Consider the following 19,558-nt stretch of genomic DNA (forward strand, 5'->3'; position numbering starts at 1 on the left):
ATTCATTAATGATTGAACCAAAAAAAATAATAAATTAGATTTTTATATATCTCGTAGCTAGTGCCCCTTTAATTCACTTTTCTCAATTTGTTTAGTTTTAAGTAGTAGTTTTATTCTTTGATATTTGGATCTTTCAGTCTTTTGCGGGAGTTTTGCGCAGACCACAACTGTGCCACAGGAAACAAAGGATTCACTTGTATTCCTGCTTGTAAGTCTAGATAAATGTCTTAATCAAAGATAATTGAATTGAATATTTGAATGATTATTTATGTAGTCGAAACGAATGTCTAATATACCACATCATCCGGTTTCTCTGAAGAGTTATTTTTATTATTGATATAATCAATACTGCAACATGAACTACCAACAAATCATGATATCACTACTTTTAACGAGACCTTTTAAATGAAATAAATTTCAACAAAACACAAAAAATTATACCATAGCCATTTAAAATTTACTGCACAAGACAATATTTCAAATAAACATAATTTCATGTTTTTTGTCAGTTATTTTACGATTTACGAGTTTGCTTATTCCTTTTTTTTTTTTTTTGTCTTTTGTCTCTCTTTTATAAACTTACAAACTGGTATGATAAGGTAGACAACAGTCACATGAAAGACTATTGTGATAAATGTTTTACATATTACAGTTACTTGGAGTACAACACATATAATTTTAATGGAATATGAACCGATAGATGCCTTAAAAGTCAGCCGATACAAAAATATCAATATCCAAATATTTATCAAACAATGTTTTGCAAATTGTGAAATCCTTGTTAAAGGGAAAACTAAAGTTGAACGGACTTTTATTATAACCAGATACCAGTAGCATAATACCAAAATCTAAGATATTTAAGTGTATGTATATTTATTCAGTGCAAATATAGGATCGGGTGACAATTCTGAGCAAATATTAAAACTTATCTTTCTCATTAGCTAAAAATGAGGAATTGTCTTTAATTATCACAGATTATCATGCAGGATAAGCCTTCATTTCATTTTGTGAACTACAAACTCATGAAAAAGATAAAAAGGCTTTTTTCCCATCTAGGAAACCGTTCTTGGAATCAAATATGTATAAAACGATTAACGATCAGTAAAAATTCCAATATATTGCGTTAGCTGTAACCTTTAACATACTCCTGTTAGTGCCCTTTATGCTGTCAGCTGATACACGTGATAGTTAATGTACAACCCATCCTACTTTTTTGCAGACTGTGAAGGACACCTGCCAGAAATACAAAATGCTGTTTGCTCAGCGACATTTGATTTATATAGAAATCTCGGCACTGGAATAAGTTTTAAATGTAAAGATGGACTTGATATGATAGGACGCCCATTTGCTGTTTGTACAGAATATGGAGAATGGAAAATTCTGTTTTGTTGCGTAAACCCGGTAAATGTATCTCATTTTTGGTTTATTGATAATAACAGGCATCTCCGGATGAATAAAAATCAATAACAATATACACAAACGAATAACAAAATACTGCAAAAATACAGTAATAAGTAAATTTGCATATAATTCAAAATACAAATCGAACCCTAAAAGGGCCAAAAAAAATTCCAACCTTAAAAAGCTTTACAAAAATTAAAGTTTAATTAATCAAATTCTTCTGTCGATCGAATGTCTACTTTTGAGACTTGATAAGGACGTTTGAACCAAAATGACAATCCGTATCAAAGACACTGAATTAGTCAATATCAGTTTGACAGTCAAAGAAAACAGTCAATAACTGTAGTTTAAAAGAGAAGTAGAGAGGTATTAATTTTGCTCAACCTTTTTATACATATACAAATAGTCATGAATAACTGAGGATATCACATGAACATCCAACGGAGCATGACAGAGTGAGTGGAAAGGGTAAATATCTCCTGATATACATGGAGTATATTTCATACGAATCAACACTCATTCAAAATATCACAATAAGTTTCAAAGGTGATGTTGGTATCGTCTGCCACATTTTGACATATACCCTTTTATTTCTTTTGTAGTTGATATTAACAAATATCAAAATTTATGATATGCTATTTTTTTTTTTCAATAAAACTGTTTTGATTTTCTTGTCGGAAGACTTGTATCCACCACGTGACTGTACTGGTATACCACGCTCCGTTGGATCAGGTGTCTACACAATTCATCCAACGCCGTGCATTCAGGTCGATGTCTATTGTGAAATGGATACAGAAGATGGTGGCTGGACAGTAAGTTCCTAATCAATTGACGCATGTGCAATAGGAGTCAGGATTAGAGATAAGATTGTTTATATGATAAAGTGTATCCTGCTGGTCAGTCATTGAGTCCATGACTAGCCAACGTGATGCATTTTGTCCAGCAAATCCCTTTATAGTTGATCTTGTCTTTACTTATAAATAGATGAATATATAATAAAAATTACTATTTTTAGAGAACCGAAGGAAAACAATGTAACTGCAGGTAACAGTTCTGGTCTAACAGTGAACAGCATACCAGCATTCAACTTAAAATGACACACATCAACCTTTCTATGTTAAATTCTATTTTCAAGCATTAAGATTTAATTTTACATATTGTAACTTGGATTTAGAGTTGTCGTATTGGCACTCATAAAACCTCGTCGTATATCTAATAAAGGCATAAACATACCTTTAATTGCATATTAGAGAGTACTGGCTCCTTGAGTTTTTATATTACAAATAACAAGTTTTTCTTTACTTTAACAACAGGGCAAATGTGTCCTCCTATTACAATGTCATATAAAAAAAAACTCAAAGGAATCTTTCAACAAGGGACCTACAGTTATCCCAAATACTCATCATTTCATTTGATATTTCACCTATTGACAACGATACGGCCTGGTGTAGATACTAATTAGTTTGGAATAAAATTTTATATGACAAATGAATCATACGCTCAATTTGAAATTAAGTGTAGGAGTTCATTCAAATTGTATATACATATCTATAAAGTCTGTTTCTCATTTCCAGGTTATACAAAGGAGATTAGACGGCAGTACTATTTTTTACAGAGGATGGACAGCTTATGAAGAAGGATTTGGGAATCTTACACATAATTTCTGGCTAGGTACATTCTAATTAAAATTTTCAATAACTTCGGAAAAAAGCAACAACAATAGCATGTCAAAAAACGAAAAGAAAACATAAGACACAACAAATGTTGATTAAAAACTACACAAGTAACTAAGCGCGTAGAAGAAGTACCTTACCTAAATTAAGGGGTAATAATGAATCAATAAAAAATAACATTTCTGGACCAAGGGATATATGTTGATATAACAATCCTATCATATGTTTGATTCATATTTTAATGCGCCTCGATATCCTGTATAAGATCATTGATCATTTGAAAAAAAATGAATTGCGGTCAGTACACCTTATTGGTTATTTACTAAGTATGTTCATTCCATAGTGGAATGCTGCATCCCCGCAATTATGTCTATTGGTGTATAATATGAATTTTTAACTCTAATGTTATACGAAAAGTGTTGTTTTAATCGCAAGCGGCATAACAAATAAAGCTTTTTTTTTACATGTATAAAATGAACAAGTACGAAACCCTTAAACATTTTGGATAGCAGGATTTAATGTTTGTTCTCCATACGTGCGTTTCATCTACAAAGGATTCATTTATGACGGTAGATATTCATATATGTCGGTACAATTAATATGAAAGAGTCTTGAGTAACAGGACAGAGTTGATAGCAGGAAGGAACTATTTTTTTTAAAACAATTCCTTTATTTCATAGTTTAAGAAAAATACATCATTACAAATTGGGCACAATTGGAAGATAACAGCAAGCATTGTCATTTATCTTTTAAAACTTTCTTTGCAAGATGGAGAATCTGCGTAGGTAATAAAATATTTTTTAAAAAAATCCTTTTTGTTGCCATCTACTATATTAGAATTGCACAATGTTATCAAAAATAAAAAATACTGTCTTTTTGTTCAAAACAAGGTATTTTATATTGAGATTTATTCAATATGATAATAATAACTTATATTAAATGCATTGGTTGGCATATAGTGGATCATCAGTGAAAATGTCCTTTAACATATCCTTCCTGTTAGTGATTGTTGTTATGCTGTTACTTTTCGTCAAATAACATGACAGAACGTACCAGAAAGACAGAAAGGAATTGCAGAGTACTTTTTGTCCTTTATTTGAATTGTGTGGAAGATTACTTACATCTACATATCAATTTAATAAGATACTATAAAACATTCATACTATTCAGGAAATGAAGCCTGTTTATTTAATTTGGATATTCTTTGAATGATTTAGTTGTCAGAAAAAAACACTGGACAATTTTATTTTTTTTTTGAAAAGGGGGGGGGGGTGAACATTCAAACTATAAAACTTCTTTGGAAGAAATGTAAGAAGGAGTGTTTAATTGGCAATAGTTGGTGCAGTATATACTCTTACTAATATTATATTTTTTCGAAAAAGATGGTTGAATAGAAAAATGATTGCCGGTAAAAGATGGAACAAAGAAATTAGACTTTTTCAGATATTGTCTCATGTAACAGATTTTTTATTACTAAAACGATATATTCAAATGGTCGAGTGTTCAAAAATTACACCGAACCATACGCATTTTGTGATTGAATGGGTCGGATTTTTAAATAAGGGTAGACCTTTAATCTAATATTCAATTGAAACAGATTGGTTTAACTTAAATTCTTACATTACATTCTAACTCCTTTTTTATAACAAGGGGGATATGGGAATGTCCTCTCTCAGAGAGAAACCATAAGTTGCTCTCTAATTACAGGATCAATTACGGCTATCGGGCAGATAGTTTATTAATCAAGTAATTTATAATAATTTTACAGGAAATGCAAAAATTCATAAGATAGTCGCAACTGGTAATTATCAACTACGAGTAGATTTAGAGGACTTTGAAGGAAATACTGCTTGGACTAAATACACTAAATTCAACATAGGAGACGCAACAACAACTATAAATTGAAAGTAAGCGGTTACTTCGAAACTAGTACTGCTGGTGAGTCTTACCTTCGTGCTATGAATATTTTCCATCCTGAAAATATTTTAAAAATATCTTAAACTAATTTGAAGATTTATGTAAAATATTATAAAAATAAAAGAAAAATATGTTGTTAGTTTGTGCTTATTTTTATGTTACTTTTTATTTTTAAGTCTTGTTTGTACCAAATGTGACAGTTTGGTGTGTTTTGTAATTTGATTTTGCCGTTTGATTAGGGACTTTACGATTGAGTTTTCCTCGGAGTTTAGTAATTTTGTGATTTTACTTTTTTTTGTATGTCTCTGATATTTGTTTTTTTTCACTTTGGCTACTTAATCACAATTATTGTCTCTTTTAGCAATCATGTCTGTACAAATTTAGAAGTCTGGTCACTATTTGGAGGCGGCCATGCAGGTCTTTTTTTACAATATTTGTATAACTGCATATTGAAGGATTGAAAATATGTCCTTGAGTTTATTGATATATTGGTATATATATAACTATATATTTATCTAAATATCAACACAATAATGCTAAATCCGCAAATTTGCAAAAGCAAAAAGTAAAATCACAAAAATACTGAATTCAGATGATAATCAAAACGGAAAGTCCCTAATCACATGGCGATTTCAAATGACAAAACACATAAAAAACGAATGGACAACAACAAATATTTGTTCTTCAATCGTGGGGATTTGAATTTATGCTAACAGGATATCGAGACAACACCGCATTCACTGTGTATATCGCTTTAGACCATTCGGCCAACTAGACTGCACAATTAAGCAGTTTGCGGTGGCCTAGTGTTATATTTCCCCGTCAGTAGAATCTAAAGATGCCTCATATATCATGTACTGTGTTACAACTCTAGATTTTACTGATGTGGAAAGGTGACACTTTTTCTTCGAAGGTATCAAAACTTTGATAAAATAGTTTTGATAATGAGTCTTGTTGATACGTGTTACTTATACACTGGTATTTCACATATTCATGTCTTTCGCAGACAGTTAATGACGTTTCTACACTACATCCGTCGATTGCATACTAAATGATACATTAGTGTCAAAAAACATGATATATTTTTCAGGTGTAATTGGCTTTGAAGTAGATATAAGAAGATGTGGTATGAATGTCAATGAAAAAAACTTTGTTGTTATGTAAGACCAGTTGCAACGATTTTAACTGTTTATTCTCATGGTGTGCAGTACCCCACCAATGTCAGTTGTTAAGGGCATACGATACAGTTTTGAACCTGTATTTACAAGTTGATGAAAATTTTCATATAAGCTATTTTTTACCTGATTAAATCAAATATGTAATAAAAAATATACCTTCATGTGCTACTTTTTGAGTAAAATGAGGTCGAAATTTTGTATATTTGCTCAAAATTCAGATTTGTGTCCGTATTTTCTTTTTCGAAAGAAAGACATAACTTTTTTGTTTTAAAAGATAAACACAAATGTTTTTTTGTTCAATAATCGGTAATTTCTGTATTTTATAGTATCATTAAAAATTATGCAATTTTTATTCAGAAATAAGTCATATTTATCAAATGTTAATGATAAGAGGAAGAAACGTCATTTTTTGCTGCATGTTTATCAAAATTAAAAAAAATCCTCTATTTACAGTTTTATAAAATTTGGGTCACATAATCTCCTTGCAAAATGAAACAAATTGCCGTTTTAAAAAATAGGGGTCCATGCACTCGTTTTCAAATTAAATCAGTTTGAATGATAAAAATCAGTCGAAAAATGCATCTTTTCCCGATATGTCATAGTTTGACGTCGCGAAAATAACATTTTACGTTAGCAACGTCATTACCTCCCCTGTAACTGTATCGTATGCCCTTAAAGGTGTGTTGAGCGCTAACAAACGTGTTTAAAAACACCATACACTATTATGTATTTGCCTTTCCAAAGTCAAGCGCATGAAATTCAGTGGTTTTCTTTGGTTCCTGTCTGTCATATTTGTTTTTCGTGAATCATTTTGTTATAAAGTAGGCGTATTATTTATTCAATTGAATGGTAGACAATTGGCGTAGTGACATTATTTGGCATACGACGTCATCGTTATAAAGTAGGCGTATCATTTATTCGTTAGAATGGTAGACAATTGGCATAGTATCATTAGTTGGCATACAACGTCTTCTTCCGTTACGTTGAACAAAATTGATCCCATCTTGAACCTACAAGGACAATTTTAACCAACCATTTTCAGTTACCATTTAGGTTTGTACTTTTCATAGATATTTCTTGTCAATCAAAATGCAATTTTTGTCTTTTATCAAAAACCAGGTAGTGAAAATCTGACAGTGACAGAAATTTTCACAATATTAAGATATTTACATTGTACATGAAAATTGTAAGAGGACTTCTTATATGAGTTACCCACAAATGATTCTTTTTTTAAACGATTTTTTTTGGCGTTTGTTTACGATATTCTCAAACCTTTTATAGATAGAGAGAAACTTTGAATAGTAAAAATAAACTAAAAAGGTAAAATATGCAAATAAGTTGAATTGCCTAAATAGTTGCCCACTTCATTAAAGGAGTTAGTGCCTTTAAATGATGTTTTGTGTGTTGCCTATTTTTGTACGACTATAGTACATGTAGATATAGTCCATAGATGAAATCTTTGCTGTTTTTATGCTATCATATGTATGTGAAATATATACATAAGCAAACAGTAAATAACCGCTGTTCAGTAGTCATAAGTCGATTAAGCGAAAACATAGACAAACTGAAACTTTAAATAATCAGTACAAATTGTCCGTCTATTTTAGTGGAGTTAATGACTTCAATGACGATTGTAACCATTTTTTGGGGTTTGTGGTAAAGTGTACAGAAGATAGAAAAAACTTAGTTCTCTACAATTCAAGACTACAATGTTGGAGAAAGCCGTTGTTGACGAGACAAACATACTTGTGTAAGCGATACAGTATATTGAGAACCTTTAGTTCGTTTCCGTGCAAACTACACAAGAACTTAAGATTCCGCATCATGAAACGATCGAAAAATAACTAGATAATGTCTCAAAAGTGTAACACAATATACCAAGATGTATTTGGTTGTAATATATTCATAGAAACTTGACAATACCTTAACTTTTTTATTCGCCATTTGAAAGCTCTGTATCCACTACGTGATTGTTCTGATCTACCACGTCGCTTTGGATCCGGCGTTTACAGAATTCATCCAACGACATCTACAAAGTTCAAGGTCTGTTGTGAAATGAAAACAGATGATGGTGGTTGGACAGTAAGTTAACCAATCACAAGCTTTGTCTTATTGGCAGTTTGAAGAATGGAACGCGCAGGAAATTGATCATCATAATTTCTTCTTGTCCTTGTCAACACGCACATGAAAAATAACACTAATAAATGTAGTGCTTTTGCTACATTCACATATTTGATGATATTAGAAAGTATCAGCAGTTTCTCCTGGAATGATTTAGGTAACCATAGGCATTCTTTATAACGTATACTATTGTTTATTATTTGATATTTTTTTCTAATATATGCATTTTTTGCTTTTTCTGCGTTTTCTTTTTTTATTGAATATAGATATAAGATAACGTGTCACGTTTTTTTTTTTTTTTTTTTTTTTTTGTCAACTTTGATCTTTCGAATTATCAACTTTAATCTTATTATCAATAATTCCAAGATTAAAGTTTGAAATTTAAGATAAAACTTGATAAATCCCAGACTAAAGTTGGAAATTCAAAGATTTAAGTTAGAATTTCAAAGATTAAAGTAGACAGTTCCAGGATTAATCTTGGAAATTTGAAGATTAAACTTGATACATCCAAGATTAAAGATGGAAGTTCCAAGATTAACGTTAGAATTTCAAAGATTAAAGTTGATAATTCCAAGATTCATGCTGATAATTCCAATATTATTACTCGATACTTTCTAGATAAAAGTTGGAAATTCCAAGATTGAAGTTGATAATTCCAAGATTAAATTTGATTATTTCAAGATTAAAGTTGATAATTCCAAAATTTAGTTTGTTATGCTGCTATGTGAATTGTCTGTCGTGGTAAACCCATAAAAGCTTATAAACCATCGTTGGTTTTTTTTAGGCACCTACTATTATATCAATTGAAATACTTATTTTATTATCAGTTCAATATTTAACATTTTAAAGGTAATCCAAAGAAGATTAAATGGCAGTACAAACTTTTACAAAGGATGGACTGCTTATGAAGACGGTTTTGGGAATCTTGACCATGAGTTTTGGCTAGGTATATTCTTTTATACCTATTGTTATATTATATACAAAACTAATACAGAATATTTGAATTGAAATGTAAATATTAAATAAACCTATATAAATGATCATAAATGTAAAAAAAAAATTAAACAGGACGTCATTGTCAGTTGTTGTTTACCACGATTACGCCGTCATCTTTTTGTATTTTTTATCAAATTATTTGATTGAATGCCACATGGAATACTATAGTTTTCTCTTTGTTTATATTAATGAATTAAAAACATCATGTAGTTGTGTGCCAAACTGTTTAAGATAAATGGAAACATTCACCCTGTGTTTTTTGTTAGATGTATTTATATTTGTATCCATCTGATTAGTTAATCTCTTGTGGAAAGTTGTCTCATTGGCACGTGTTCTCATTTTCATGTTAACTCCTTACACTGCAAACTGCTCAAAGTCTGCATGGACCAGTTTTTGTGCTCGACCAGTAAAGTCGAGCACATGTTTTACTCGACCCAACTCGAGCTTATCTCGACAGTACTTAACTGCACTAATGTGTTCTAGACTTTATGATTTGATATGTTAAGAAATATCATTACTTTTGAGTCTTATTATCGTAAAACTGATGTATTTGTTTGGTTTATTTTTATCCGACAAAAAAATCTAAAAAAACAAAACGAGCAAGTAACACAAACCTCATTAACAACCAGTAAATTGACACAGGTATTGCTGAAGGTCAAGGATTACCTGTCCATAAGAGACTAACGTCGAAATACTACTGTAAAATCAGTTCATGGATCATATCGGGTGATTAGCTCACTGCAATTTCTCTTGCCTAACCTTATGACTGTATAACCAATTTATTAACAATCAGTACATGCAACTTCTCTACTCAAATATTAAAGTAAAGATAGATATGTGTTAAAGGGGTAGCAATTGATAGTTAGGAGTCAACTGTATTACTGTTAAAGAATATAAAAAATCCCGCTCTACTAGTGGCATTCGTCATGATGCTTATAATAAGTAAAATTTTAGCGAAAAGGATCAATCGGAGCTTTTATAGTTGAGAAACAAAAAAGATGGAATTGTGTTTTGAACAAGTAGAACAAAATAAGTTTACTTTTTTTATGTTATAAACATACTGTCATAGCAGAAAAATATTGAGTGCTTTTCACATGGTAAGATCTAATCTACAGGAAATGCAAAAATTCACAAAATAGTCTTAACTGGTGAATATGAACTTCGAGTAGATTTGGGGGATTTTGAAGGAAATAGTGCATGGCCTAAATACACTAAATTCTACATCGGAGACGCAACAACAAACTATAGATTGAAAATAAGTTGCTACATGGCGTCTAGTACTGCCGGTGAGTCTAACATGTTGTTATACATTGTGTTTTAATAAAATTGAAAATTGTAACAGAGAATGTGTCAGAGAGACAACAACCAGACCAAAGAGCAGAAAAAAGCACAACACAGCGAGAGAATTACACAACCGGAGACGGGTTTCAGTTGGCCCCTTAACACAGAACTAGTTTTTATCTATACACTTAGATATCTTGAATCGGTTTAACAAAAACACTTAAGACCGAGATTGGTCGTAAGTCTTCTGAGATGTTCATGCCTTACTTTCAATCGTAATTTTTTTTTGTGAAACCGACTCCTAGTTTTTAAAATCAAGGATTAACATCTACGATATTTTCACTCTAAACGATACTTATATCATTTGCAAACTTACCACATTTCTTTATTTTTATATCAGGTGAAAATTTGTATTGTATTGAACGACTTGTTATAAATGTATTTTAATAAAATTAATTGTTAACTAATTGTAAAAGCTGCATACTACTGACAACATAAATCCAATAATTCTACGTTAAACTCTTAATAAACTCGTCATAGATGCCAGGATTAAATTTTGTACTTACGCCATACGCGAGTTTCGTCACAAAAGACTCATCAGTGACGCTCGAATCCAGAAAAGTTAAACTAAACATTAACTTTTTTTTCTACACAGTGAATCGCTATTCAAACGAAGTTCGAGATCAAGAAAAATATAGAATAATGCAAACATTTATACAGTTGAAAAATAATGTTAAAAATATCTATTTGTAATGGCCTGACCATTAAGTATAACCAACGATTGGGCTCAAGCAGAAAAGACTATCAGGTGCTGATACTTTAATCAAGAGTCAATCTAACAAATGGTAAAAAGCTGAAAAACAAATAAAATACAATTTTACAATGTGTTCAATTAATGTTATAAAAACGAAATGTCAAAGGTAATAGATAGCACAGTCCGTTGAAGCGAGAAAATGTTGTACTTTCAAGAACGGTTAAATTTCAGGTATTTCACGGAGAAAAGGTTCAAATATGTATAGAGTAATTTGAAGGCTTCAAAAACAATGTTGTAAAGTTAACTCACTCTGTGGTTAGCCACGAATTGTGTCCAAGATGATGTTCCTGTGATCGTTATGACCTTGCAGTTTTCATGTAACGGATACGTGTGAGAGAGGGAAAGGTAGCGACGGTACGATGTTTTAACGTTAAAGATGAATAATCCTCCTAGACTGGAGCACATAAATAGATTAAGAATATAATCAAACGAACTATATAAATTACGGAACGGTGTAACAGAATACTCCCCGTCTGATGTCTATCTGATATCACTATTCCATAAATTTTTCAAATATGAATACAAGATTTACACAAATGAATTAATCCCAATATGAATTGAATATATACAGGTGAAATGTCCACTATTGGTCGTGTGAGAAATATCACGTCTCAACTTACGACATTTCACTATAAAGTTTCCTGAATAGATTAATTCCACGGAAAACTGGGTTCGGCACAGTTTCTTGTCCTATGAAGAAGGATCTCTCCAATGAGATCGCTGTGATTTGTAGAATGTTCCATAGCTGTCGTTGAGATATTAGGAACTGTTTTCTCCAACGTTGTGAGACGGCGACGACGGTTAGAGGTGGTCCTCTGATGGGTACGACGAGAGGTAATATTTGATCCTCTTCCGGTTTGGCGAAAAGTTCCATCTTTTTTAGTATCAGACAAAATTAAGCGTTTCGTCTTAATGTTCAATCCTGCTGATCTTGCTGATTTATCTGTGAAGTGGGGTCCTCTATGTTTGATTTTGTTGTAGTAATGTCCAAGAAAAGGTGTTACTTTGTGAACTACTGGTTCCTTTTCACTAAAATTCAAGTCAAATATGGCAATACTGCTTCCTCCTCGGAGTAGAGGTTGCTTGCTCAGAGGCAGATTGATATTGGCAATAGGTCCTTCTTTCGGAATAGGTTTGTGAATGCTATTGATTTCCTCTCCATGAACTTTAGGTTCTGTTGATTTCGGATTGAAACTTTCTTTATCTATAGATTTTTCTATAGAAGTCACAGATTTTGCTTTTAGTGACGCGGGTGATGTCCCTTTAGATGAATTTGTGCGTATACCAGGCTTGGTACTAGGTCCTGTACATTCAAGGGATTGTATTGAATGCGATTTAGCGACCTTGGCATTCGAATGAAAGTTTTTGTCCTTAGACTGAACAACAATTGGATTATTGTCCTTGACGGCTATTTCCGGTCTTGAGGCAAGACGTTGTTCTGATTCCGTGATTGAAACGTTAGTTATCTTTGTGTTGACTTCAATAGGAACAGTTTGCTTGTCAATGTATGTATTTCCAATTATGACCCAACCAAGTCTCAACTTTTGGGCAAATGGAGTTCGGGATGGTCCTAGGCGTTGTTCAAGGACGTGGTGTGCCTCTATAAGGTCCCTTCCAATTAGGAGTAGAATTTGACAACGTTCCTCTAGTGGTGTAATGCTTCCTCTAAGTTCTGTCAGATGGGGATGATGCATTGTAACTTCAGGAGTAGGAATTTCGTCTCGATTATTGGGAATATTATTACATTCAATTAATGTAGGCAGATCAAATTGTACGTCACTATGTACAGATTTTATGACGAAATCTTTTCCTCTTTTCCCAGAAGTAGCTACTCTGCCGGAGCATGTTGTAAGAGAGTAGTTTTCAGGTTTCTCCCGAACGTTGAACAGACTGAAGAATTCAGGCGAGGCAAGAGACCGGTTGCTTTGGTCGTCGATAATGGCGTACATCCTGATAATTTTGTCTGTCTTGTCCTTGTGGTACACGTCCACAGGTAATATCTTGGCATAAGATTTTTCGCTCTTATGATCTTTGTAGATCTCTGTGCAGATCGAACTTACAGAGGTTAACTTTGTTTCAGCTGACTCTGTCTGCTCCCCGCCGTAGACTTGTCTGGGTGAGCTAAACTGGGAACTCTCAGATTGTTGTGGTCTAGTGATGTGAAGTGCTGTGGTATGTCGTTCACTTCCACACTCGTTACAACTGATACTTGCGTTGCAGTCCCGACTTCTGTGTGTGGTTGACTCACAACACTTGTAGCACACATTGTTTTGTCTTAACAGTTCCTTGCGTTCCTCGATTGGTTTGGCTCGGAATGCTCGGCATTCATTCAAGGTATGCTTTGTCTTGTGTAGGATACACAGATTTTGTTGTTGACTGCTGTCTTCAGTTTGCTGTTCAACAGCCGTCTTATGGACGTTGACTTTAGAGTACGTCTGAGGTGTGAACCTTGGCGTAGAGTCTTTTGTATTTGGTGTTACTTTTGATCCAAAGATGAACCCAGGATCGTTCTTAATTTTGCTCATTTCCCTGATGAAGGCAGAGAATTCTGTGAATGGCGGAAAGGCAACTTCATATTTGGACTTGTATCTTGAAGCCCTTGTTATCCACTTTTCTTGGAGTCCGTATGGTAGTTTTTCCACAATAGGATTTATACCGGACGAAGAATCGAAATAAGCAAGCAAACATCCCAGCTTGGGATTTTCCTTGTGATATTCGATTTCTGATAGAATATCAGACAAGTCATAAAGACGTGCGTTATCTTTGTTCGTCAAGGTACGAAAATTGACGAGTTTACTCGTGATAGAGGCTTCCAACATTTCTGGAGCACCATATCGCTCATCCAGTCTTTGCCATAACCTCTGTAGGCCTCTAGTAGGGTTGTTGGCATTTGATGCCCTAATACTCATGGCATGTTTACCAGACTCTGGCCCTAGCCACTTAATCAGTAGGTCTATTTGTTCCGAGTCAGAAACTTGTAATTCGTCTATGACGTTTTTAAAGCTGGCTTTCCATGTATGGAAGGATTCAGCCCGATCGTTAAAGCTTGTTAACCGGGAGAAAAGCAGGTCCTTACGTAGGAGAAATCTAGTTATTTCCGGCGTAGGATTGATTTGTTGCTGGTATGAAACAGGGTTCTCTTCTATTACGCCTTGTTTTGGGTGTGAAACAAGGATCTCTTCTATGACGCCTTGATTTTGGTGTAAGACAGGGATCTTTTCTGAAACGCCCTGTTTTCCTATGCCAGTTATTGTTCCCAGATCTGGGAATGCATTAACATCTGGTGACTTAGCACGTGTAGGCAAGACCTTAGGTGTTTGTGATGGCAAATTCAGTGCCACGGATGGCACGAACGCTGGTGCTTCATGACTCAGCTCAATCTTAACAGGACTTCGTCTTATCTTTTGAGTTCCTGTTACTTCCTTTACATCAGTTGATTCAGGAAGTTTATTGACGAAATCTTGCACGCGCTGGAGCGGGTCTTCCGTTTCGTCAGGGAGATCGCTAACTGCTTGGCTGCCGTCATCTTCCAGGATACGAGCCTCGGCTTCTGCGGCTGCAGCTTCTCTTTTTGCTTCGAGAATGTTCATAGCGGCCTTAAGTTCGGCTTTTTCTCGGACCGCACGTGCGGCTTCCTGTTCCATTTGAGTTTTCATGCGAACGGCCTCCTGTTCTTTTTTAGCTTTGATGTGCTCTTCCTCCTGTTCAATTCGAGCTTTTCTATGTGCGGCCTCTTGTTCCGCTTCGGCTTTTCTATAAGCGGCCTCTTGTTTTGCACGGATAGCTTCTTGTTCCATTTCGGCCTTGATTTCTGTTTGTCTGTATAGGGTTTGTTCCTGTAAAACGGCCTCCTGCTTTAGGAGGGCAGCTTCTTGCTCGGCAAAGGCTATCTTTGATCTAGCGGACTCTGCCTTGGCACGCTTCCTCCTTGCTAGGCTCGACATGTCGGAAGCGTGTGAGCTCCCACTGTGCGAGGTGGTCTTTCCCTTAGATGTCCTCGTTTTTGTTGATTTAGCCCTTGTCAAGATAAGGCGATGCTCGTGCAAAGTTTCAATTGCTAGGTCTACTTTAGACATTCGGATATCCGTTGAGAATTTGCATGTATCAATGTCTTGAAGGCTGTCTAATGTTTTCGTATTTTTGAGAAATTTCAAGTACTCGTCTGTGAGCCTGCGATAATTAGTACAGGCTTGTACAATTTTATCTTGTGCTGTTAACAATTGCTGGAGGTCGTTAGGAGGGTTGGTCGTTTCTAATAACCGAGATTCTAGGTTTGACCATAGGGCCTCTAAGTCGTGATAGAACTTGTCACGTTTTTCTATAAAGGCTCCCTGTCCCTTTTCGGTGAGTTCACGCACTCGCCTAGTCTCGGCATTTTCATCTAAATTTGTTGTTTTAGACGGATTTTCTTCTGGTTCTTCAGTGACATCTCCCTCCGGAGTCTGAACCTCTTCTTGTTGTTCCTCGTGACTGGGATCCATGATGTAAATCAACTATTTGTAGGCAATGTTTGTTCAACGTTGTTGGTTTGCTGCCTAGGACGCACAAGCTGTGTTGGTAGTGTCAAGGTAACAGCTACGAACGATGCTCCGTTGTATTCCTGTTCAGGAGATGTGTAGACAAGTTGTTGTCAATTTACTGTACGTCAAGGGATGACGCGTACATGCAGGGCTCAACAGGTAGGTTGCTGTGTAGCCGTGGAGTGGCGTTATCTGTGAGACACAACAGGCAAGTTGTAGACTTTTTACTGTAATGGCCTGACCATTAAGTATAACCAACGATTGGGCTCAAGCAGAAAAGACTATCAGGTGCTGATACTTTAATCAAGAGTCAATCTAACAAATGGTAAAAAGCTGAAAAACAAATAAAATACAATTTTACAATGTGTTCAATTAATGTTATAAAAACGAAATGTCAAAGGTAATAGATAGCACAGTCCGTTGAAGCGAGAAAATGTTGTACTTTCAAGAACGGTTAAATTTCAGGTATTTCACGGAGAAAAGGTTCAAATATGTATAGAGTAATTTGAAGGCTTCAAAAACAATGTTGTAAAGTTAACTCACTCTGTGGTTAGCCACGAATTGTGTCCAAGATGATGTTCCTGTGATCGTTATGACCTTGCAGTTTTCATGTAACGGATACGTGTGAGAGAGGGAAAGGTAGCGACGGTACGATGTTTTAACGTTAAAGATGAATAATCCTCCTAGACTGGAGCACATAAATAGATTAAGAATATAATCAAACGAACTATATAAATTACGGAACGGTGTAACAGAATACTATTATTGCTCCTACAAATATTACCAGAGTAGAAAAGGAAACATATATATCACACTTAGCTCACCTGGACAAAGGGCCACGTTTGTTTATGACATCATTTGGCACATATAGTCTGTCGTCGTCGTCTGTCGTCATCTTTTGCCGTCATCGTCGTCAACCATTTCAATAATCTTTTCCTTTAAAAATACTTTCAAATTTAAATAAATGTTCCGTAGGGTATTTCGTTATAACTTTGTATCCGAAGTTCTGATCCATAACAAACATGGCCGCCATGGCAAAAAAAGAACATAAGAACTTGAACACCTAATGCATTTAGGGCAAATATGCCATGGAGTAAACATGTGCAATTGGTCAAGATCTCTCGGCTCTGAAATATTTTTGGGTTGCTACCACTGAATATGTGATTTTAAGGAAATTGTGGTTGTGTTTTCTCTTTGAATATGATAATCCGTGGAATCCAGTTACCACGGTGGCTGCAGTCGGACTACAGTATAATCAGCCTGTCAACTCTGAGGTAGTGAGTTCTAATCAAGGACATAACATTTGCGTAAGACTTCAATATGAATTAACAAGGATTATCAGTTTTTCTACCGAAGTTCGGAGGTTCTCTTGGGTACTTCATTCATCAATAAAAATTGACCAACTCGAACTAGTGCAAAACTGCTGAAAGTTGCATTAAACACCATTCAATCAATGAATCAATCAATCGTGGGTTCGATCGTCATTCGGGTCAGACCATTGACTTAACAATTTGCTGCTTCTCGAATATTTGTGAGTAAGACCAGAGACTGATCGACTATAAAGTAAAATAATGTTCAGAGTATGGCGACGTCTCTCTGTGAACTGTTACCTTGTGAACTACCACATTAAAATGCGTGTCTGTCTTGAACACTATGTCATTAACATGAATAATTTGTGAACTAGCACATTAAAATGCGTGTCTGTCTTGAACACTATGTCATTAACATGAATAATTTGCCGGTAGACGTTAAACGGCCACCATTTATCTTCTTTTTTTTCGTATTTCTTTTCTAAACTTTAAGTAATAAAAAGAAAATATTTCCATTTATACTGTATTGCTAACAACAAACTTATTTTCATGTACCTATGTACATTATTTTATTTGGTGGCATTTTGTTCAATTTTGTTGTCGTACATTTTTTTTAACACATAGCCCCTTATTTTATTGATTTTGTAATCACAATGTGTCATAGATCAAATTTATCCATTCAGTGTATGTTCACTTGTGTTAATATGTCTTTTGATTGAGCTAAGCCATTTCAATTGCAATTTTATAGTGTGTCTGTTTTTAAGTTGTGATGTTACACTATTGTTTCAGAAAAGGACGACAATTGGTATCTATTAAAATATTCAAACCCGCTGCATTTGTTTGCATGTGTACCTGTCCTTAGTCAGAAATCGTTGTTCAGAAGTTGGCTTTTGTTGATGAGGTTTCCCGTTTCTCGTTTATAAATTATACAGTTGTTTTTCATGTTTAAATGGATTAACACATGTCATTTTGGGGGCCTTTATAGCTTGCTATCCGGTGTTGAAGACCGTACTTTGATCTATAATGGTTTACTTTTACAAATTGTGACTTAGATGAGAGAGTTGTCTCCTTGGCACTTATACCACACTTTCTTATTTCTATTGATCATGGGGAAATGGAACAGAAACATACTGATATAATAATAACATATTTGTTTCTATTTAGGAGACAGCCTTAAATACCATAACGGAAGTATGTTTTCTACATACGACAGAGATAATGACATTGCTACTAAAAATTGTGTAGTTGCGTATGAAGGAGCTTGGTGGTACCAAAATGTCATCAATCTAATCTAAATGGAGCTTACCTATCGGGGAGGAAGTCATCTCCCGCTGATGGGGTCATATGGCTTCATTGGAAAGGACACTATTATTCCTTAAAATCTACAAGACTAATGATAAAGAAACTGTGATCACCTGACGTTAATACATAGTTACAAAATACAATCACATTTTTGAAAGAATAATAAAAGACTTTTCAAAAATATGTTCGGGAGGTCCATGTTTTATATAGCATGTTTGATATAAATGGCGGATAACTTTGACATGTGCTGTACGAATCGATCTATCGATACATTATAAATACAAAACTTCCGATTCTTTTCTTTAAATCATTTCACAATTATCATATTCTCTAAATGTGATATTTACCTGAGGAATAAGATTAACATTTTACTCTCATTCACTATTGTAACTATAGCAAAAATAGAGGTAATGCACTCATACTACACTGCTTGTTACTGTATGTATCATTGTCATTTTACTTTAATTCTTTTGTTAGCTGTTATAACATCGGATTCGGATTTCTTTTAATATGAGGTTTACTGTGCGTTTTAATGTGTGTTTCTTTATCCTACATCGGCTATATGTACAGGTGGAGGGTTGAAACTACGCCGCATTTTTACGCCTATCCAAAACCAGGAGCTTCAGGCTTTTTTAAGTCTTGTATGTTGTTTTAAATTTTAGTTCATGTATATGTGCTGGAATTTAGAATGACGTCCATTTTCTCTGATTAAGTACACATTTTTGTTTAGGGGCCAGCTGATGTTCACCTCCGGGTGTGAGATTTTCTTGCTGCGTTGAAGACACATTGGTGTCCTGTTATCTGCTCTGTGGTCGGCTTTTTGGCTCCTTGACTTCACCCAATTTCCCATTTCAATTTTACACATGAAAACACAATGAATGCAGTGATCTCGCTGGGAAAATGTCTTAAAGAAAACAAAACAATATATACATATATATTGTTTATGTTACTGTTGATGTTTAACAAAATGACTACAAGAAGAGAATATAACAGTTTAGACAACTAAATACATGAATTAAGATATGTTGACAATAGGGTAAGTAAT

General features: G+C 34.3%; 1 protein-coding gene across 1 annotated transcript in view; it reads left to right on the top strand.

Annotated features, from left to right (window-relative positions):
• Positions 1–18,506, top strand: part of LOC143074089 (fibrinogen-like protein A) — a 38,571-nt gene extending 20,065 nt beyond the window's left edge. Inside the window, exons 2-4 of the mRNA XM_076249637.1 lie at positions 2,083–2,213; positions 9,140–9,236; positions 18,376–18,506. Of these exons, the coding sequence (XP_076105752.1) occupies positions 2,083–2,213; positions 9,140–9,236; positions 18,376–18,506 (359 nt within the window). The remainder of the gene's footprint in view (positions 1–2,082; positions 2,214–9,139; positions 9,237–18,375) is intronic.
• The last annotated feature ends 1,052 nt before the right edge of the window (positions 18,507–19,558 follow it).

This window comes from Mytilus galloprovincialis, chromosome 5 (assembly GCF_965363235.1).
Source record: "Mytilus galloprovincialis chromosome 5, xbMytGall1.hap1.1, whole genome shotgun sequence".
NCBI lineage: Eukaryota > Metazoa > Mollusca > Bivalvia > Mytilida > Mytilidae > Mytilus > Mytilus galloprovincialis.